The sequence below is a fragment of the Arachis hypogaea genome, chromosome 15 (assembly GCF_003086295.3).
Source record: "Arachis hypogaea cultivar Tifrunner chromosome 15, arahy.Tifrunner.gnm2.J5K5, whole genome shotgun sequence".
Classification (NCBI taxonomy): Eukaryota; Viridiplantae; Streptophyta; class Magnoliopsida; order Fabales; family Fabaceae; genus Arachis; species Arachis hypogaea.
In genome coordinates, this window is record NC_092050.1 from 6,506,822 (window position 1) to 6,529,836 (window position 23,015).

The following is a 23,015-nucleotide window of genomic DNA, read 5'->3' on the forward strand; positions in this document are numbered from 1 at the left end:
TTCCTTTGTATCACGGGTTTTGGTTGAAGAATTAGGCGATACATCTTCACATACGAAAAAAAAATCTTCACCCAGTGCTCCGAATGTTAAAGTGAAAAAATTCAACCAAGCGCGGATAAACGGTGGGAGTAACTATGACTCTCTTAAGGTAACCAAATGCCTCGTTATCTAATTAGTGACGCGCATGAATGGATTAACAGCATAATGTTATAATAATATTATATGTACAATTTTTATGTATATTTTTTTTAATATCTACTATTTTTTTAATACAAAATAACAACCATGTTATAAGAAGTGAAAGAAGATCATTTTTTTTATAACCTAATGCATTTGAGTGTGACTCAAACATTTTTGTGTACATGCATGCATAAAACAGCTTGCCAATTTTTTCAAGAGAGAAAAAAAAAAAAAAAACTAAAAAGCACAAATAAATTGGAAATATTTTTTCAACATCTAACTTATGGAAAATTCCTATTTCTTGCGCATGCCAACACTAACCTCTCCACTTGTAATTTTGGTATGAACCCATTATAAGGCATAATCTTTTCTTAGTTACCACCATTAAGCTAAGTTTCGTTAGTGTGAAGTAAATAACATGGCTCATCATATGTATAAGATTATGCGTCTGTCCATGCAGCAAAAACTGGCATCTGAGGCAAGGAAAGCTTATTAGGTCTCAGATGTGATGGTGGTTGGTCCCAACCGGTTGGAATGGTAGCCAGTAATCTAGTAGAGGCTGCTGTTGTTGAAGGTCTTCCATAGAGAATTGGCAAACCTGTCTTATCTTCATTTGAAATATGTGTTCCAATCTTACTACTTGATTCCTCCTCTAATGCCATTGTTGGTGGATGATTAATCATCATGATCTGAGGGTTTTTGCAGCTCTTGTGCATTAGAATCGATTCTTCATCATATGTAGATGGTTTATGGTTATTATTAACAATGACCTCTCTTTTTCTCCTAGCTTGTTCAATGCTAAGAAGGTCATTGCTTGCCATAATTTTTTCCACATCGTATCTGATTATTTCAAAGTTAGTTACTGCATTAACTCCTCGGAATTTTATAGCAGCAATGTCGTATGCTTCAGCAGCTTCCTCTTGGGTACCTAAAGTTTCATTCATTTATTGTTAGCTTTTATTAATTACAGAAACAAAAAACAAAAGATAAATTGAAGCTATGGTTGTTTATACACTTTATCTTTCTCAAGTATAACAACTTTAATAAAACAAAAGCTGTGTTTCTGAACTGACAGTGCTGTACAATATTAAAGTGGTTTATGCATCAGCCTTACAGTCTCTGAAAAGAAGAGTTTCATCAAAGACTAGCTTTCTTAAGTCATAAAGCATATATATTGATATTGTGAATGTGGTCATCTCTATTCAAATATTTGAACCATTGCTGCTATTATTATTGGAAGCATGGTACACATGCAATACTCTACTCTGAAGAGTAAACATAATTAGAAAATAAAGAAAATAATTATGCAGCTAATTAAGTGAAATGAGTTAAAGAACTCACTGAATGTCCCAAGATATAGATCTTTGTTTCCAGCCACTCTTCCAATTCGGGCTTGCCACCTTCCATGCTGATGGTGTCTGCTATCAAAAGAGAAAAACATCAGAGGAGGAACACAATTAAGAAAAGAGGAGTTTGTTTTCAAGATATGAGACTACCAACCTTGTTACTCCTCTGTAGATTGAAGCCCCTCTTGAGAATCCGCTGCTTTTTCTGATTGGACAAATTTCATTGTAATTTATTTGGCTGTTAGCTTAAAAAAATGCATTATTAGCAATGATTACCTTCGTAAATGAGCAACATATTCCTGCCTAGTCATGTTCTTCATTTGCACAAGTTCATTTTGATAATTTTCCAACTGTCATAAGATGATGATTTGGATATCAGTTTAAGCCCGAGACTTTTTGATAGATACTCAAGAGATAGAGAAATGAAAAAGCAATCAATCATTATTACTGGGAAGTTTGTATGAGTGGAGGGTCCCCAATACTTGAGTGCAGCCAAATCATAAGCTCTCGCTGCTTTTTCTTCCATATCATAACCCCCTGTGATATATATAAATTTTGGAATCACTTGTCCGTAAGCCTTAATTTTTCCTCTTTTGTTATCATATATAAGAGAAAGTAATAATAATAGAAGATCCTAGCAGAAGAGGATCTGATAACCTTACCTAGATAAACTGAGATCCATGGTATATTTGAGTGGAGTAATCATCAGCCAGGAAGCAAAGCGTATAAATGGAAAGGAAACAGAATAAAGAATAATGAGATATGACTAAAAAAGGTGAAGATTTTTCCAATGATAGATTGTTTCCTTTGTTGTTTCATACCTTGCCTTCCTTTCCTACTCTGACCCTCTTTCTTGCAACTATTGTCCCATAGATGAGCTTCATATCTACCAGTCCACCTATGCCTAAATAATTTAACAAAGATTTATTAATAAGAAAGCAATTATTGAACCTATTATTGTTCAAACACTAGTCTTTCTAACAGCAACAAAAGCACCAACCTTGTAACACCTCTATATTGAGATGTTCTCTGGCCAAAGGTATCAATGGATTTTCTATGAGCAATTTGCTTCTGGTTCTGCTCCACCATTTCATCATGCACCCTCTTCTTTGTAGTGCTCATGACAGCATGTGATGCTTGTTGTGAGGTTGTGACACAACTTGATTGGGAGCTTGGACTCGTGGACAACCTCAGTGACTGTAAATCCCCGAACGCCACCGATCCAATGGACAGCGATTCACCTCTATTATCCTCCAAAGGAACAACCAGCTTTGCCTCCATTGCATGGTGGATACCAGGCACTTCCTCCTTAACCATATTGTATCCTTGTAGCATCACCTGATGATGGTTGTTGTTGTTTCTTGATGCAGAAGAATAATATGATGAGTGTTGCTGGTTAACATCATGCTGCTGGTTCTGAAGCAAGTTGATATTCTCTTGTACATGATTTAGATAATTTGGATTGTGAAACATGTTATAGCTCAGAGGCAGTGCTTCTCTGGCGTTGTTGCATTCTTGGCTTTGCCCACCAAAGAAATCCTCCAGTTTTGGTGCTATGAAGAGAAACGGAAAAAGTGTAGCAAAGAAGTTTAATAGTCAGTGCAGTTGAGATGAAAAAAAGAAGAAAACAAGTTAAGTAAGAGTTAAGAGAAAACCTTGTTGTTTTGTTCTGCTGAGAGCTTCTATGTCAAAGAGAGAGCCATCGGATTTAAGGGGCAAGACAGGGAGTGGTGGATACCATCCAACATTTTCACCTTCAACTCCATAGTAACAGCAAAAGCTTGGTGGTAGAACTGCTTCTACAGAAGCAGAAGAAGAAGGGTGTGAAGGAACACCTACTATATTATTTTGATTGTTCAAGTTAACAAAGGTGTCAGCATCTAGGAGGGTCTTCATCATTTGAGTTGAGGCATGATTCATGATATTGAGGAAGAAGTTGTTTTGTTAATTGTGTATGTGGAATAATGTGTATAAATGGGAACATTTGTAAAGGAAACAAAGCAAATTCCTTTAAACAAAACAAAAGGAATGAATGTGATCCAGCAAGCAATACTTCCCTTCCTTCATTCCATTGGGATCTGTGCCTGAGAAAGACATCCTCTTTTGCTTTATTCTACGCTCCCTTCACTTCCAAATGCAATGTTTTTACCTACCAACTTGTTACACGTTAATGCAAATTCAACCTCACTTTCTTTTTATTATTTAACTCGTCATTCCCATATTACTTCCTATTGTTTGCCATGAAATATACATTTCATTATTATTATTATTATATAATAAGGTGGTTAGTTTTGATCGTTATTTTGGACACTGGCCTGAAACTCATTCATGTAGCTACTAACTATACATTGTCATAATGGTGTCTCATATATATATTAACACAATGATTGAGGTCGAATCGTGCGGGTGATTAATTATGATTGAACCTGATCCAATTCGTTCAATTTAGATAGATATCCATGATTAATTATTGTCTTAGCCATGCCCATGATTCTAGCACCTAGAACTCGAAGTAGCATATATAACTTTTTGTTTGTGATAATAACTTGATGAACGATGAATTCTAAATTATTGAGGTGAACTAACACGTCCTTTTTGTGAAGGCCCTGGTTGTACTTATTAATAATTGCATTATGACAAAAAGTGTGACGACCTCAACAGGGAAACTACACTAGGCTTAAGTGGGTAATCAACAAACACTACTTTTTAATTAGTCCATCCTCATAATCATAATTATACCAATGCAAGCTTTTCCTTTTCCTCTTGCGTTTATTTTGTTTGTTTAATCTGTGTCACCTCTTTAATTAGTATAATTAATATTCACACTGGGCGTGGGTCACCGATATAAGAATTTATCTTTATCAATAGAGATAGTAATTGTACCATTAATATATAGGTTATTTTCATATGCATTTTGACGAAGTAATTGTCCTATTCTAGGAATTGTTAAACGAGGGGCCCTTAAGAAATTAAACATACTTCTCTATATGGTAATTCCTTTTATATATGCGTGCCATCCTGATCAAGTATATATTATATTAAAACAAGGGCCATTAACAAACATTGTCTTTATATATATGAATGTTACGTGCGTTTTAATATCAACAATTCAATACTACTGACAGAAAAGTACAGGGTTGGCTAAGCTAGCTACAATTGCCGTAGATTTACACATGTGATATTTAATTTGATTATATATCCAAAACCAAAACAATGTGAAGGGAAGAGAACCCAAAGCCAATTACGTTGTGGTGAATGGTGATCTTTCTTGTTTCTTTTCTGACAGGCCACTTGATAAACAGAACAGTAGTTGGTCTAAGAAAGCTTGAAAAATGGAAGTTAGATTCCGTTTGATAAAATGAATGAATGATTGAGTGTTGATGCAAGTTCGTGGAGACAGGAATTCTAGGGTGGCATGATTGGGTCTGATAATAAAAGAGATCGGGTAAGGGCGTTTCAATTTGGCAGTGCAAAGAGAAAAAAAAGAGAGCCTCTTTTTGATTGTAGCAATGATGACCAAATCCACTCATCAAGCAGTAGAGACCCCAATTATCATTTTGCCTCAAATTTGTAGGGCATCACCACCATACCTTGCTCTTCTCACATTTGACCATCCCCTTTTTCTTCTCTTCCACCATTATTATTACTATCTAATCTCTATTCTTAATCTTAAAATGAAATATGTGGAGCTATAACTCTACCTTTAGGAGGTCTAGCTAACTCAGCAATGTGCTCTTTAAATTCCTTATTGACTTGCACTTATGATTACCAAATTTGTGCAATTACCACATCCAAAATTTGATGATCTCACTGGCACTCGCTTCAAAACCCTGCCATGAGGTTTAATATAATGTGGCCATCACACACCTCACACATTAACTACTATGCTCCCTTGGATATGCAAGCCCATGTGATGTGAGCCACCTCCTACTGCATCATTCTTATTAATTTCCTTTCTAAACCCTTCTTAATTCTATATGCATGCTAGCTTTTGTTCTGATCTACCATCTTTACAGGGTCCCCTTCCCCTGGCTAGATAGCTCTTTTTTGTTTATTCATTCCATCTTGGAATATCTTTTCACAACAAGCTTCATTAATATAAGCTATCTTAAGAGTTGTTAGATGTGTGTAGCGTGATAGTGATGGACAATGTCCTCGTCATGTCACTTTTTAGTTTTTACTGCAATTTTGGCCACCAACATGAATATTACATATATGATAATTAATTATTTACACTTTATTTTTCAGCTTTATCAATTGTCATTGCCATGGATCTACTTCGTAATAAAATCTGAGAACCACTCGCTACATATTCGTACGTAACAGTATCATATATAAGTCAACAAGTCATATTACCATATTTAATTTCTGCGTTTGGCATTACTACGGAAGCGTGTTAAAAATGGTATTGTGTTTGTGTAAGCATGGTAGAAAAATGTCCTTGTGGAATTCCTCTTTCTGAGACTGAGAGTGAGACAATTTGCATTGAAGCCAATGGCATTTGATCTAGCTATGTCTGTTTCAGCCCATTAATCCCTTCTCTTGACTTTTACTCTTTAGTACCTATGGCATGGGCAAGTCATTGTCACGGTCAAGGTCAAGAGTGAGAAACGATTTCATGGCTGATGAATAGCTTTCCCTTTTTGCCCTTGTTTTAGCTCCAAGTATCCAATGTATGGCAATAGATGTAGGCATGCATGTACCATCATGCCTACATGCTAATAATGCTGGAGCAGCAGAGTAGAGCAATATCTATGAAGTACGGACACTTCTTTAATTTATCATGTCTTAGTGTAGGACACATTACACGCGTATCTTTTGTGTCCAGTTTTAATAAAAAAATAAAATACGTATCGGCGTGTCCAGTTCTATTCTTAACATGTATTATTGAAATGGATTTAGAAATAGTATATATTATTAATTATTAAAACAAAATACATTTTAAATATTTTATAGAATTAAAAATATATTAAAAAATTAATTTATATTTTAATATCAATAAAATAGTAAATTATCATTATAATTTATCTAAAAATTACTTTATATTTTATATATATGTCGTGTCTCGGTGTCTTATAAGAATTTTAAATTTACGTGTCCCGTGTCGTGTCGTGTCCCGTGTTCGTGTCAGTGTCCATACATCATAGAATACCATCCATCACCTTATATATTGCTCATTTATTTATTTATTAAATGAGTAATGTTAAGTAGTCAAAATATTATAGACAATAAATAAAAATACATTATCAATAACATTTGTACTTATAAAAGAGTGCGAATTATTTTTTGAATTTAATTGACACAATTAATTTTTTTCTATAACTATCTTCTCTCATTTAATTCACGTTAAACTAAAAGTCAATTCTAAATTTAACGTGAATTAAATCTCAAAAAATGCTCTTTCATTATTATTACATTCATAATTTTATAAATTTTTTCTCAAATAAAAAGTTTTAAATTTTAATATTTTTAATCCTAAAAAATTTCTCAAATCACTTCAATACATTTTATAAAAAATAAAAATATTTTATATTTGATTAGTCTCTATTTATTAAAAACGTCCAAAATTATTAACTTTTAACCTACAAAATAAAATAATAAAGAATAAATTAACACCAAATTATTAATTATATATATTATGTATTTAAAATTATAGATGTTATACATATAAAATTATGGATGTTAACTTAAAAAATTTTAACAACTTCTACTATACAACTTATATTTTACATATATACTATTAGAAAAAAAAATAAAATATAAACAAAAATTAAAAAATAAATTTTTAAAAATAATTATTAACTTATTATATTAAAATCAATAAATAAGTATACATACATATTAATATTAAATAAAAAATATTAAAATAATTAAAATTATGACCTATTAGTGTACATATGAGATAATAATTTGAAAAATACAATAAGATACATAGTTTGAAATTTTATAATATTAATTACAAAACTTTATTAATTATGGACATCATATGTATGAAATTATGAATGTTATGAGTATGATATGGATGTTATTAATAGAAAATTATAAATGTTATGTATATAAATTTATGGATGTTATGAGTAAATTTATCAATTGAATAAATTAATTTAAGCATTTGCTATTTTTTTAATCCAATTATGATAAAATTTGAAAATATTGTGTTAAAAAATTAGAATAAATTATTATTTCACTTTGAAAAATATAAAACAAATATTTTGTAGGTAAGACAATAAATTAGTGATTACAAAAAAATAATTAAAATTAATGAAAATTAAAATTTGAATACGGTAGTGAGTGGCTATCTTGTAAATGTTGAGAATAATATTATTGTGCTTTTATGTGAATGTTTGGATGCAGATTCTAGAGTTAATGTTTTGGTGGAGTGTATTCAAATATCCATCCAATTCTTGCTGGAGGAGTATTATGGTGCAGCTCTAGAGCGGTTAGTCTTCAAAATCAATGATGCAATTTTGGTGAGATGAGCCAAAGGACAAGGTAATAACTATTGGAGGCTGAATTTTGAAAGAAATAAAGTGAAATTTTTTTTGCATAATTTCAATAATATCAAGATTCTATATAGTAGGAGTAAAAATTTATCAACAATTGAAAAAAAATTATCAATAAACAAAACGAGAGTAATAAAGTCTTGTGGTGCTAATGAGAAGCTGCATGATCACAAAAATGATATACGTGTGCAACTGTGGTAATGATTATAGAGATGTGGCCTTATATACGATGCTGGAGACGGAATAATGCAATAAAAGATAAAGACAGCTTAGCAAGAGTTTGTTATTGTAGCCCTAGTATTTAGTGAAAGATTTTTTTTTTATTTGATGTTAGACCTTGTATTAGATGTAATTTTCTTTTATTTTAAATATTTTTATATTAGTAGTGATTTCTTATTTTTTATCATTATCTTTAATGATAACGTCGAAGGAGATATGACTGAGATGTAGAATTTATTTTGTGTCTTTTTTTTTTGTTTTGGATCGAATTTGTAACTCAATAATCGAAAAAAAATATGATAAGAGAGTAAAATAAAAAATTAAAATATAAAAAATTCATATAAATAAAATCAAATTAAAACAATTTTAACTAGTTATGACTGAATTATTTTAGTTCTTAATATTTTTTTTATTAAATCTTAATGAGAAATATAGTATTTCGAGACAGAGAGTCATTATTAACCCTATATTACTAGATTCTGTGACGTTATTTTCTCATGTTGCTTTAGGTTAACTATCACATATAAAAGACGGACTCATGACGCTTGCAGCAAATCAAAACACCATAAATATAAGTTATAGCAAGTGTAGAGTGTAGTATTATAGAAATACATTACAGGATATCACAAACTTGTAATTAGACAATAAACTAATTATCATATTACTGTACTCACTACTTTATTTTATATTTGTATAATTGTATCACAATCTTTACAGAAATTTAAACTTTTTTTCTCAGATAGATTTGTCAATCTTTAATTTTAAATGTTTTTTTAGTCATACCTACACGCATTCATTTATTCATATATATTAATGTTGTATTTAGAAGGGAGACTAAAACTGAGAGACACTGAAAAATAAAAATTGAATTAAGTCTTTATATTATGATTAATGTAAAATGTATTTAGACTGATTATCAATATCATATTTAATTTTAAATAAATATGAAGATTCATTGGTAAATTTAAATTTTGAAAAGTTAAATAAGAATATTTTTGGAAATAAATGTTATAAAAGTTGCAGTCTCTGTTATTAAAAATTCTAGTTTCATGTGTCTCTATTTTCTAATTAATTAAGTTGGCTTGATCTAGTGGTTAGTTCACTAAATCATTTAAGTAAGTGTCGGGATTTTGAATTTCATCTTGTACATACAACAATTTATTGACTAATAACAAACCCTTAAATAAAACCCTGATCGACGACAAATTAATTCTTGTGTTTAGAGTCTCAAAAACACGGTGGGAACTTAAAAAAAAAAAAAAGATCAACAAATTAATTCTTGTGTTTAGAGTCTCAGAAACACGGTGGGAACTTAAAAAAAAAAGATCAAGGCCTTCCGACCAAAAAATAATATAAGGCCTTCCGACCAAAAATATAGAACAAGGCCTAAAGTTGCATGGACTAATGTAGAAAAGAACAAAGGAACCGGGGAAGGGGGAGTAATCTATCAGTCTGAAAAAAAAATGTCCCTACTCCCTATCTTAAATTCTTAATTGCTCTAAATCAAAAGCCAATTCACGTCTTAAAGAAAAAGAGAGATTAAATTTGTACTTGGTTCCATTAAAGAATCGTATTGCTTTTCTATGAACAGTATAGGTATGTACATTCATATTTTATTAGATTATTAGTTTTTCTTGTTTCTTTTTCTATTTTTTTTTAACTCTAGTCTTCACTTTCAATTGAATTACTATAATATATTAAAAGACCCATTGTTTCAATCATACAGAGCCATGCACATTTACTTTAATTTAATTTTATGGTAAAGTTAATAGGAGAATAGAGAAAGCATTTTGGCATTAAATAAATGTTTGATTGACCGTTGCTTGACTAGCAATGTTGGCATCTACTATTTGCCACCTAATAAAGTAATCAACGACATGCATATATAAGATGATAATTAAAGTAAAAGACATAATTTATCATTTAAAATTTAATTATTTGATTGTAAGTCCTACTGGTACCCACAGGGCACTATGCGGCCGGATTATTGATATATGATTTGTTGTCGACGTATATGAAAATAAATATTTTTAAATTACTATGTGTGTTATGTACTATTATATTATAATAATTATAAAATTCTGACAATTTCGGTTTAGTTTTAGAGAAATGATACGAGACCAATACATTTAAGTATATATAAAAAAGTTAGCTATTATTATTTATTAGTTTAAATAAAAAAATAAAATTAGAAAAATAATATAATGTTACCATTTTATGTTTTTATTATTACTAGTTAATATTTTAGCAACAAAGCAAACCAGAAAAAGAAATATACATACCAGCTGCAGAAGCCCTAATTATTAATAATGATAATATATTTTACATAATAATTTTATAACCCTTCGGGTTTTCGGAACAAAAGAAGCGGAAAAAAAAAGAAGGAAAATTTAGAGAAATGAGAACAATATTTTTCCAAAACCCTTCCCGTTTCAGGAAAAAAAAAAGCACCGGAAACAACCACCCACCATAATACCGTACATGAATCACCTCCTTTTAGCTACTTTTTTATAATTTACGCAGGCAAATTAAGACAAGTTATTAAACTTAGCTTAATTAAAATATGTTTAATTACCGGAGCCAATATTATGATAATTAATTAACGCGTGGTAGCTAATTATCGTGATAAAGCTAGCTAGGGGTTATTGCGGCGTGACATTATTGCATGGCCATGCAGAGGAAGAGAAGGGTTGTTGTCGAAGTTGTTGGAATAACAAAATTTGAGTCATGTACGACAGTTTCTGGCGTAACAGGGTTCTCTCAGACCGTAACCAATCGTTTTCGGTTCGCACGCAGTTAAAATGATGAACCATCAACTGCAACCGGTTGTTCAGTTCCCGGTTTTCCACTCTAGACGCCTTCAACTGGTTCCGCAGGTTCTCTAGGTGTCTCTGCTTCCGCATCCGTGACCTCCTGGCCGATTCCCGGTTCGATATCTTTCTCCGACGTTTCCGCTCGTCCATAACGGCCTCCGAACCGGGTTTTTCTTTTGCATTGTTTTCGTTGGAATCATCTGAACCGGAGCTCGAAGTGTTAATGGCGGCAAAGATAAAGTCAGTGCAGTCCCACGACGGTAAACCGCCGTCGAACGCTGAAGAGGCAAAGGGGTTTCCGATCAAAGCGTCGGAGGCAGAGATAGCAGAGAGCATGGCTGCTTCTAAAACTAAAGAGAAGGCGGAAAGAGGGAGAAAAGGGAAGAATAGCTGCGTAGAAGACGCATATTTATGGTTTTTTGAGGCATGTAATTAACTACGTATACGAGGGGCATTTTCGTCAGAAAACCGTATTTGTACTGCTGCATGGTAAAGCTTTTGAGTCAGGCGGCACTATGGTGGGGTTGGAGTGTCACTTTCACTTTTTTTGGAGTTAGGTGACGTCTTCTGTGGGGCCCTGAAAGGGATTGGATTTAAGCTTAGTGACGAAGGTAAAAATTACCCATCCAGTCCTTCTCAAATCACTATGCAACAAATAATAAATAAACGCTATTTCAAATAATAATTATTTTTCACCGTGTTGAAGAATTAGAAAGCTTTTATTATTTATAAAAAATACATCGTTTTAGATTAAAAAAGAAACCTCATAGTTTTACTTGATCTTTTGTGAAATTAAAGAGGACACGGATTGAATATTTACCCATAAAAATATTAAATGGGATCCATGTGATGGGGATGGTGTTTGGGTGGGATGATTGCTGAGGTGGAGCCACCTCACTTTCTTGGCCATTCTAAAGCTAACAGGTGTTGCATGGATATATGCCTACATGCATGATCCTATGCTACAGTGTGCAACACTGCACAAAACTGGTTCTTCATTGATTCGTTTTATCAATGGTGAAAGCAAATTAAAGCTAATGTTAGCACTAATTAAGGATGAGTGGCGTGCAATTAACAAACTTTTTAAGTATATTTTAATGTTGAATTCCATCCAATAATGATATGATTTAACATAAAGTCATTTAATTAAAGGCAAGTGGATAGATTTGGTTAATGATCACGCCATCCATCAAGGCATCAAGTGGGGGAGATGAAAATCTTTGGATTAAAATTGTAGTTGTCTCTCTCTATGTTTTCTTGTGTATGCATGATTAATAAAATACATGGAATTTAAATTTTTTAAAATGCTATATGTATATCATACATCAGATAACTTAATTTTTTTTTATAATAGTTACTGTAATTATATAAGTGTTCATACTCTGATCTAACACTAAGGTCCATGTCCAAATAAACTTAAAAGGTCCAATCCAAAGATTAGCCTTCACTTGCCACCGACTTTCTCATAAAAAGTCGGATCCAACACAGACTCGCTCCAAAGAAGTCAGGATCGAAGGATAGCTGGCAGATAATGCTTATTCAAATAAGTAACTACCCCTAAAATCTCTCAACCCACTTCCAGGAGCCATATCTCAACTTCCCTAAGATAAAGGGACGGTTATCCACCTTAAAAGGTGGAACTACTCCAACGGTAGTTATTGGTTCACCACTATAAATACACTGACACCCCTCAGGTATCTCCGTTTATCCACAGTAACATTGGCGTCGTTGTCGGGGACGCGAGAGATCAACCAGTAATGGCGGATGTATTCAATGAGGATGAAAACACAGCGTCTGATTCTGAGCAAGAGAATCAGGAAGCTGCTAATAACGACAGAGCGATAGTCACCCACCAAGGGGTGACTAACCAACACAAAGAAGGCACCTTAGGAGTAAAAGACCAAAAGGAAAACTCTTTTGAGGGGCGCGAACCAGGAAAGGAAGGGCAGCCCCATGCAACTGCCTTCATGGGGCTGTTCCATGGCCACCAAGGGCGCCTGGAGTAGTTGGAGCAAGAGCTGGAACGACAACGAGAGGCAGAGAGAAATTTAAGGAACGAGATTGAGCGACGAAAGGAGCTTGAGGAAAAGCTCCTAAGACTAGAGTCCACTCTAAAAGGTCGAAGCTCTCGCAGTGACCGAGAAGACTCTCCCTTGGGAGGAGAAGATCCATTCAGTGAGGACATAATGAGGGCAAAAGTTCCAAGGAACTTTAAAAGCCCTAATATGGACCTCTACGACGGAACTACGGATCCAAAGCATCATTTAAGCAATTTTAAAAGTCGGATGTACCTAGCCGACGCTTTCGATGCTACTCGCTGCAAGGCTTTCCCGACAACCCTTACTAAAGCAGCGATGAAGTGGTTCGATAGCCTCCTGGTAAGGTCGGTCATTAGTTTCGACAACCTCTCGCGAAAGTACCTCATGCGATTCTCAATCCAAAAGGATAAGGTAAAGTACGCACCGAGCCTCCTGAGAGTAAAACAGGAAGTCGGAGAACCTTTAAGGGACTACATGAAAAGGTTCAACAAAGCGTGTTTGGAGATTCAAGATCTGTCCACGGAGGCAGTAATTATAGGTCTGGTAAATGGACTCCAAGAAGATCCCTTCTCCCAGTCCATCTCGAAAAGGAACCCTACCTCCCTGAGTGATGTACAGGAGAGAGCTGAGAAGTACATCAACATGGAGGAAAATGCCAGGCTTCGAGAGACAAGTTGGCGACCTGGGCACTCTCACTCATCAAAAGAGAGAAAGAAAGAGCCCAAGAAGAAAGAGGAAGTCGGCCTTGAAAGGCCTAGGAGATATCACTCCTATACTCCTCTACGAGTTTCCCTAGTTGATGTATACATGAAAATTTGCCATACTGAAAGATTACCTCCCTCTAGGCCCATCAAAAATAAAAGGGGGGGGGAGTCGTGACGACTACTGTGAGTACCATAAGCTATATGGTCACTCAACAAATGATTGTTACGACCTTAAAAATGTGATAGAAAAGCTGGCCAGAGAAGGTCGGTTGGATAGATATCTCATGGAAAGGTCAGACCATAATGGCAAGAGAAATCGAGACGATGAGGACTGAAGAGACCCACCACCACAGACCCCGGAAAGACACATACATATGATCTCGGGAGGATTCGGTGGAGCGGCCTCACGAAGTTATCTCGCAAGAGACACTTGAAGGAAGTCTACCAGGTCGGGGGCGAATCTCCCGACCTACCCACCATTTCCTTTACTAAAGAAGATGTGCAAGGCATAGTTCCCAGACATGACGATCCGGTAGTGATCACTATGATCCTTGCCAATACCCATCTACACAGAACCCTGGTAGACCAGGGAAGCTCGGCCGATATCCTGTTCAAACCAGCATTTGATAAGCTGGGGTTGGATGAAAAGGAGTTAAGAGCTTACCCCGATACCCTATATGGGCTGGGGGATACACCAATAAAACCACTAGGATTCATACCCCTCCACACAACTTTTGGAAAAGGGGAAAAATCCAAAACTCTGAGTATCGACTTCATAGTCGTCGATGTGGGTTCAGCCTACAATTCCCTAATAAGCAGAACTACCTTAAATCGGCTCGAAGCAGTGGTGTCCACCCCCACCATTGCATGAAATTCCCAACACCAGAGGGAATTGCAACCATTAGGGGAGACCAGAAATTAGCAAGAAAATGCTACAACGAAAGTCTGAACTTGAGAGGAAAGGGTAAGGAGGTGCACACAATTGAACTCGGAGGGATCAGAGCTAAAGAAGAGTTGTGACCACAACCCGGGAGAAAAACCAAGGTACAGGTTGGAGAATAGGAAGGAAAAAACACCAACATAGGAGCCAACCTAAAAGAAGATTTGAAGCAGAAGATTATAAGGTTCCTACAAGAGAATTCCGACCTCTTCGCCTGAAAAGCCTCTGACATGCCAGGGATAGATCCCAAACTCATGTCACATAAACTGTCAGTATACCCCAGATCGCGACCTGTTCAGCAAAGAAGACGGAAGCTCGGACCTGAATGAGCTCAAGTGGTGGAAGAGCAAGTACAAGCCCTCCTAGAAGTCAGATTCATCAAAGAGGTCAAGTATCCGGCATGGCTTGCAAATGTGGTGCTGGTCAAAAAATAAAACAGCAAGTGGAGGATGTGCGTCGATTACACTGACCTGAACAAGGCGTGTCCTAAAGACCCATATCCACTTCCTAACATTGATACCTTAGTAGACTCCAGCTCGGGGTATCAATACTTGTCATTTATGGACGCGTACTCGGGATACAATCAAATTCTAATGTACAAGCCGGATCAAGAAAAGACCTCTTTCATCACGCCAAGAGCAAACTATTGCTATGTGGTCATGCCTTTTGGGTTAAAAAATGCAGGAGCCACATATCAAAGGCTGATGAATAAGGTGTTTGCACCTCACATTGGGAGTCTAATGGAAGTCTATGTAGACGACATACTAGTAAAAACCAAGGATGAGGCCGACCTCTTGACCGACCTCTCGCAAGTCTTCAACACCATTAGGATGTATGGGATGAGATTGAATCCTACAAAATGCACCTTCGCGGTGAAGGCAAGGAAATTTTTGGGATTTATGCTTACACAAAAGGGGATTGAAGCCAACCCTGACAAGTGCAAAGCAGTCCTAGAAATGAAAAGCCCGACTTGCTTAAGGGAGGTCCAGCAGTTAAACGATCGACTTGCAGCTCTCTCCAGGTTCTTGACGGGATTAGCATTAAGATCCCTACCACTCTTCTCCCTACTAAGAAAATGTTTTTAAGCCAACCTTCTATTCTGAACCGACCTAAAGTTGGGGAAGAACTCGTCCTGTATCTGTCCGTAGCTGACAAAGCTGTAGCCTCAGCTTTAATTCGGGAAGACGAGGTCGGGCAGCATCCTGTATACTTTACCAGCAAAGTTCTACAAGGCCCTAAATTGAGGTATCAAAAACTTGAAAATTTTGCGTTTGCGTTAATTGTTGCCTCTCGAAGGTTACGGCCTTATTTTCAAGCACACACAATAAGAGTTCGAACGAACCAGCCCATGAAGCAAATCCTTCAGAAAATGGATATTGCGGGTAGAATGGTTCAATAGGCCATAGATCTATCCGAGTTCGACCTCAAGTACGAAACTCGGACGGTAATTAAAGCCCAATGCCTCACCGACTTCATGGCAGAATATGTAGGAGAGCAAGAGGAAGCCTCCACCACATGAGAGCTATACATGGATGGATCCTCCAATAAAGTCGGAAGCGGTGCAGGCAAAATATTAGTCAACCAAGAGGGAACTCAAGTAGAAGTCTCCCTCAAGTTTGAATTTCCAGCCTCTAACAATCAGGCAGAGTATGAAGCCTTGATTGCAGGGTTAAAGTTAGTTGAGGAAGTCGGAGCGACCAAAGTAGAAGTGTTAAGCGACTCTCAGGTGGTGACCTCCCAAATAAATGGAGAATATCAGGCTAAAGACCCCAATATGAAGAGGTACTTAGATAAAACCTTGGAGTATCTTAGGCGTTTTACAGAAACTGAGGTCAAACACATAACTTGGGATCTCAACAGCAGAGCAGACGTCCTCTCCAAGCTAGCAAGTACCAAACCTGGAGGGAATAATAGAAGCCTGATCCAAGAAACTCTCCAAGAACCCTCAGTTACAAAAACAGAGGGCAAACAAGACGTCCTTGAAATATCCGAATTGAACCTCGGATGGATGAACCCATTAATCGAATACCTGAAATTCGACATCCTACCCAAAGAAGAAAAAGAGGCCAAGAAAATCCGGAGGGAAGCACAAAGCTACACTCTGGTGAAAAATAAACTTTATAAAAGAGGAATATCCACACCACAATTGAAGTGCGTCCCGACTTCAAGGACGGTAGAGGTACTGGAGGAAGTCCACAATGGTATCTACGGAAATCATCTCGAAGCAAGGTCGTTGGCTAGGAAAGTCATCTGAGCCGGGTTCTACTGGTCGACCTTGCAGAAAGATGCAGCCGAGTTCGTAAAGTGGTGTCAACCATGCCAAATGCATGCAAACTTCCACGTCGCTCCCCCTCGAGGAGCTCATTAGCCTAACTTCTCCATGGCTTTTTGCAAAGTGGGGATTGGACCTATTAGGACCCTTTTCCCAAGCGCCTGGACAAGTAAAGTACCTAATAGTGGGAGTAGACTACTTCACGAAATGGATAGAAGCAGAACCAATGTCAACCATCACCGCCCAGAGAAGTCGAAAATTCCTCTACAAAAACATTATCACAAGGTATGGAATCCCCCACTCTATTACCACTGATAATGGAACTCAGTTCACAGACTCCACCTTCAGAAACCTGGTAGCCAGTATGAAGATCAAGCATCAGTTCACCTCAGTAGAACACCCACAAACAAATGGGCAAGTTGAGGCAACTAACAAAGTCATACTGGCTGGGTTGAAGAAAAGGTTACAAGATGCAAAAGGAGCATGGGCTGAGGAACTCCCTCAAGTACTATGGGCATATCAGACTACACCTCAGTCCGCCACAGGAGAAACACCCTTCCGACTTGCGTATGACATAGAAGACATGATACCAATTGAAATCAATGAGAAAAGTCCAAGGGTGAGCCTCTATGACGAGGTTGGCAATATACAGGGGCACATAGAAGAACTCGAGCTACTCCTCGAAGTTCGAGAACAAGCCCAGATCAGAGAAGCAGCACCGAAGCAAAGGATGACACACAGATACAACAAGAAAGTCATTTGAAGAAGTTTCGCCCCAGACAACTTGGTCATGATCAGAAATGACATCGGAGTCAACAAGTCAAGGAAAGGAAAGCTCGCTGCTAATTGGAAAGGGCCATATAAGATAAATGAAGTTTTAGGAAAGGGATACTACAAGGTAACCAACTTGAACGGTACCGAGCTACCTAGGTCGTGGCATGCTTGTAATATGAAAAGGTACTATAGTTAAAAGCAAACTCCACTCCCTAATGTACTCTTTTTCCCGACTTCATGGTTTTTTCCCAAAAAGAAGGGTTTTTCTGAAGGGGTTTTAATGAGGCATCAAAGTGGAGGCTAAGGGACAACAATTTTTAACCCCTTAGTAGCAAAAAGTGCCTTCGTCAATAAATAAAGATCTTTTTCTACATCTCTTTATAAATTCCAATAATTATTTTTCCTATGAAATGCGCCAACTTAAACTCGACAAAATGTGAAAATCCCATGCCCGACCTATGTGGTCGGCAGGATGAAATGACGAGGTACAAGTCAGTGTACAGAGGTTACACAGTCGATCGCAATAACTCGGAATCCCAAAACCTAAAACGACTACCTAGTCGAAGGAACCGAGAAAATAAAAATGCATAGCAAAAATAACCTAAGATACAGAAAACACAATCAACGAAAACTGGGTACAAGGAATACAAAAAGGGACAAAAAAACCATCAAAAATCAAAGACAGAAGCTGTCTCTAGTCTTTGAAAAATCACACTTAGACAAAAACACAGACTGCCAAGATAAAAAGGTTTTTTCAAATAAAAAAGATCAAAGAGGTTACTTATGAGAAACCCAAAAAAACTACAAAAAGCATGCACAAATCAAATATCTTAATAAAAACCCTTATCCAAAAAAGGGTATTTTACTTAGAGCAAAAATGAAATTTTTTGTTTACGGCCAAAAGGCCAGAAGAGTCACCAAACCACCACAAGAACAACAAAAATAAATTGTTCAAAAGCGACCCACAAGCCGGGCCCCCAAAATAGCTCGAATCAATTAGAAGGAAAATCAAGGGTCACCAGAAGAAAGAGAGGTCAAATCAGCGGCAGGGGAGGACGGAGCAACCTCTTCAGCAGCAGGAGTCGGAGCGTCTGAAGACATCGGCTGAGATCCCTCTTGTTAATCCTCACGAGGAGGAGATTCTACAATCCTTTGGTCACGAGTCTTCAGCTTAGAATCCGTCTCAAGTCGGGGAGGAGAAACAATAGCCATATTCACAACGATCTTATCAGGATCAAGAGGAGAAAGGTCCAAGCCAGGAGCAATAACTCCGACCTGTTCTTTAAAGATCCTCCAGGCCTCTTCCGAGATCTCAGCTACGGAGTCCTCCAGATCCTGATAAGCCGCCCGACCCTTCTCTAAATCTCGCTAAAGGTCAATGTTGTCAATAAAGATCCTGATGTAATTCTTCTCCGCCTTTTCCTTTAGGCCCTCCGCCATGACACATTGAGCCATCAACTTCTTCTCCCTCTCCTGAAGTCGGGACCTCTCCTCTTTCAAGCCAGCAACTTCCTCTAAAAGCCTCTTCTCTTCCTCTTGATAAAGGAAAATCCTCCCCTCTAGCTCTTCAACTTTTTGGGTAGAACCCAAAGAGCTAAGGGGAGTTTTCTAAAAAATATCAAGAAGTTTGATGCATACCCCAGCAGCCCGAACACTCCCCTGAATCACGATATTAAGATGGTTTCGAACGGAAGCATCATCCATATTAATATGAGTATGGGGAAAGATGTGATTCTGAACAAAGTGGGGACCATCAAAATCCCTGGAAGAAGCGGCTGACCCCGAGGTCTTACGCTTCTTCTTCTCAGGTTCAGGGGAAGCTCGAGCATGAAGGGGGGAGGAGGAAGAGAAGAGGCAGAAGTAGAAGTTACCATAATTGGGCGAGAAGATGTCCCCAAATCACGAGGGGGAGGACGACGAGGAGGGGGAAGAGTGCCAGCAGCCCTCGCAGCATCAACCCGTGCCCGCGACCTTCTCTTGGTGTCTTGGACCTTCTGGTAGGAGGCGCTGGAACCTTTCTTTACCATCTCTGAAAAGAGGAAAACAAAGAGTTAGTCTGTAAATAGAAAGACTACAAGTCAGAAATAACAACTCGAAAACCAACAAGTCGGAAGTTATCAAAAACAAAGCTACCTAGTTGGGACTGCACGAAACTCGGAGAGCCCAGAAGAAACTTTTTTGTATCCAGGTTAGGGGCCCTTCCCCAGACTTCTCGGAAGAACCCCACAACAGCCTCCTCAACCTCATCCAAGTCATCCAAGCCATATTTCTCCACAGGAGAGGCCTCTAACCAGTATAGAGGAAAACGGGGAGAAGAATTTTCGTCCAGAAAAAAGGGATGGTGACCCTCTACAGCTTGAATCTTGAAGAAAAAGTTTTTAAAATCATGAAAAGACTCATCAAAGATAGAGAAAACTTTCCGACCTTGAATAGACCGGAAAGACACCCACTGCTGCTTGTTATTTTTGCCACTAAAAGGCTTGGTCAGATGGAAAAGATAAAAAAAGATTTTGTGGAGATCGAAAAGTCCAGTTCTCGGCTGACAAGTTTGTAAATTTTCATAAAACCCCAAGAATTTGAGTAGAGCTGAGTAGGAGCAACTCGGCAATGGTTCAGAACCTCTATCTCAGAATCAGAGAAAGGCAGAAAAACCCCCAGACGGGTAAAGAGACTCTCATACATAAAAAAGAAATGAGGGTCAACGTCGGCAGCCTTCCCAAAATAAACCCAGTGTTCAGGACCCGGGGCAATCAACTTATACTTGGGTTCATCCTCATCAAGAACACAAATCCTATGGTGAGTGCGGAGGTCGGTGATGTAGTCTGTATCTACTAGGGGTTCCTCCCCAAGAACAGTAACGTCTACCCACTCAGAAACGTGAGAAGTCATCTTTTCCAGTAAAAAGAAATAGGAGAAAAAGCGACAAAAACCTACAAAGGAAAATGGAAAAGGATCATGCACAGAACCTCTAAAAGACGGAACAACCTCTCTCAAGGGCGTGAAAACGAAAAATGACTAAGACCAACGTACTCACTAACAACACGCAAAAACTCCTCTAAGGCATAAAGTAAAGCACAAAATGGTAAAAGAGAAAAAGGAAAGAACTAAGACTAACCTTCGTTTGCGAAAGCGAAAGAGAGCAAGCGTAGCAGCAGTAAAGCACTCAGAGAAGGAAGGCCAAAAAGATTCTTTCTTTGAAAAGAGTAAGGATTGCAGGAAGTTTTTAGAAGGCAAAAGAAAACAAAGAAAAGAGAGGAAAAAGCATTTATAAACACACCAGGGGCAACTTGGTAAAAAGCGACGCAATTATTAAAGAAATGCGCCGTTACCAAAGAAACTGCTCCCAAGTGTAAATGCGAAACCCGAAACAAATGCGACGTTTGATTAGACGTGACTGTTAAAAAAATCAAAACACGTCGGTTTTAAATCACGTCGACTACAAGCCTGAGCTCAAATACTCGAATCCAACTCATAAGTGAAAGAGATTGGACTCGAGTAGGGGCACTGTTCATATCCTGACCCAACACTAAGGCCCAGGTCCAAATAAACCTAAAAGGCCCAATCCAAAGATTAGCCTTCGCTTGCCACCGACCTCCTTATAAGAAGTTGGATCCAACACAGACTCGCTCCAAAGAAGTCGGGATCAAAGGATAACTGGCAGATAATGCTTATTCAAATAAGTAACTGCCCCTAAAATCTCTCAACCCACTTCCAGGAGCCATATCTCAATTTCCCTAAGATAAAGGAACGATTATCCACCTTAAAAGGTGGAACTACTCCAACGGTGGTTATTGGTTCACCACTATAAATACACCGACACCCATCAGGTATCTCGAAGTTCCAATACTCTCTAAACCTGTTAAAACCCTTTGCTAACTTAGGCATCGGAGTGTCTTTGCAGGTACCACCCCCCATTCTTTCACATACACAAGTCAGACGGTAGCTCCTAGACGCGAATCAAGTCAGAGATCCTCTCCTCCAGACGTTTGGGCCAACCTTATCAATCCAGCCCATTAATCTCCGGTTACCCACAGTAACAATAAGTATTATTAAAATTAAAGTTATATTTTTTATATTTTAGTAATATTTTTTTAAATAACATTTTTTGAGATACTATATCAACAGTTCCAAATTCTTCTGATATACTATCCGAAAAACGTGGATCTAAATGTGAGCTTCATATTTCTTTGGGTGAAGGATTGGAGTTGTTGGGCAAGACGATAGATCGTCCAATATCCTCTCTTGAACGATGATAAAAAATATTTGTAAAAGATTCTGATGGTTAAGTTAGCAAATATTTTAAGCAGGTTTAAAAGAAATCACTTCTAAATCTCCCTATTCATATATAATAATAGAGTGATACTAGGTAGCCAAAGAATAATTACAGTAATATAGAAATGTCACATAAAAATTTCCATTCTCTTGATAAGCAAGTGACATACACCTTCTTATCATTTATTTTCCTTATCACCTACCATTTTGCTGCATACTTGGAGTCATTAATATTTTTTCTAAAATCAATTTCAGTTTCTCCTAAATCAAATCTCTAACATCTCTCGATCACATTATTATCCATTAAAATGCAATAATTCTCTGCAAAAATTATTGAAGTTAAATTAAAATTTTTTAACAACTTCTACTATATAATTTATATTTTACATATAAACTATTAAAAAATAAAAAATAAAATATAAAATATAAACAAAAATTAAAAAATAAAATTTTAAAAATAATTATTAACTCGTCATATTAAAATCAATAAATAAGCATACATATGAATATTAAATAAAAATATTAAAATAATTAAAATTATGACCTATTAGTACACATATGAGATAATTTGAAGAATACAATAAGACGTATAGTTTAATATTTGATAATATTAATTATAAAAATTTATTAATTATAGACATCATATGTATGAAATTATGAATATTATGAGTACAAAATTATGGATGTTATTAACATGAAATTATGAATATTATGTGTATGAATTTATGGATGTTATGAGTAAATTTATCAATTGAATAAATTAATTTAAGAATTTAATATTTTTTAAATTCAATAATGATCAAATTTAAAAACATCTGTGTTAACTTTATAGTTACTTATGCAATAACTAAAAAATGATATGTGTATGGATGTAATATCTAATAAACATGAATTTAATTTTTAGATGTTAGTTGTATGTAATTATGGATGTTATGTATATAAACGTATGAATG

The 23,015-nt window shown here is 36.5% G+C and overlaps 3 protein-coding genes across 4 annotated transcripts; 1 reads left to right on the plus strand and 2 right to left on the minus strand.

Moving 5' to 3' along the window:
* Positions 1-288: 288 nt before the first annotated feature.
* LOC112748189 (AP2-like ethylene-responsive transcription factor ANT) lies at positions 289-3,711 on the minus strand. Of its 2 annotated transcripts, none has more exons than XM_025796398.3 (9): positions 3,182-3,711; positions 2,527-3,079; positions 2,348-2,430; positions 2,189-2,197; positions 1,975-2,063; positions 1,803-1,876; positions 1,681-1,731; positions 1,522-1,601; positions 289-1,108 (listed from the first exon to the last, which is right to left on the minus strand). In XM_025796398.3, the coding sequence occupies exons 1-9, from the start codon at positions 3,444-3,446 to the stop codon at positions 621-623; spliced, it is 1,692 nt and encodes a 563-aa protein (XP_025652183.1). In that variant the 5' UTR covers positions 3,447-3,711; the 3' UTR covers positions 289-620. The 2 variants fall into 2 exon arrangements, with proteins under 2 accessions (XP_025652183.1, XP_025652184.1); XM_025796399.3 differs by having other exon boundaries at positions 1,522-1,598; positions 3,182-3,667.
* Positions 3,712-10,534: 6,823 nt separating this feature from the next.
* On the minus strand, positions 10,535-11,444 carry LOC112748192 (basic leucine zipper 43). Its single transcript, XM_025796402.3, has one exon. It carries the CDS (start codon positions 11,395-11,397, stop codon positions 10,891-10,893), a length of 507 nt encoding a protein of 168 aa, XP_025652187.1. The 5' UTR covers positions 11,398-11,444; the 3' UTR covers positions 10,535-10,890.
* A 1,971-nt stretch (positions 11,445-13,415) lies between these two features.
* LOC140179074 (uncharacterized) lies at positions 13,416-17,779 on the plus strand. Its single transcript, XM_072217672.1, has 2 exons — positions 13,416-13,901; positions 17,540-17,779. The coding sequence occupies exons 1-2, from the start codon at positions 13,416-13,418 to the stop codon at positions 17,777-17,779; spliced, it is 726 nt and encodes a 241-aa protein (XP_072073773.1).
* Positions 17,780-23,015: the final 5,236 nt, after the last annotated feature.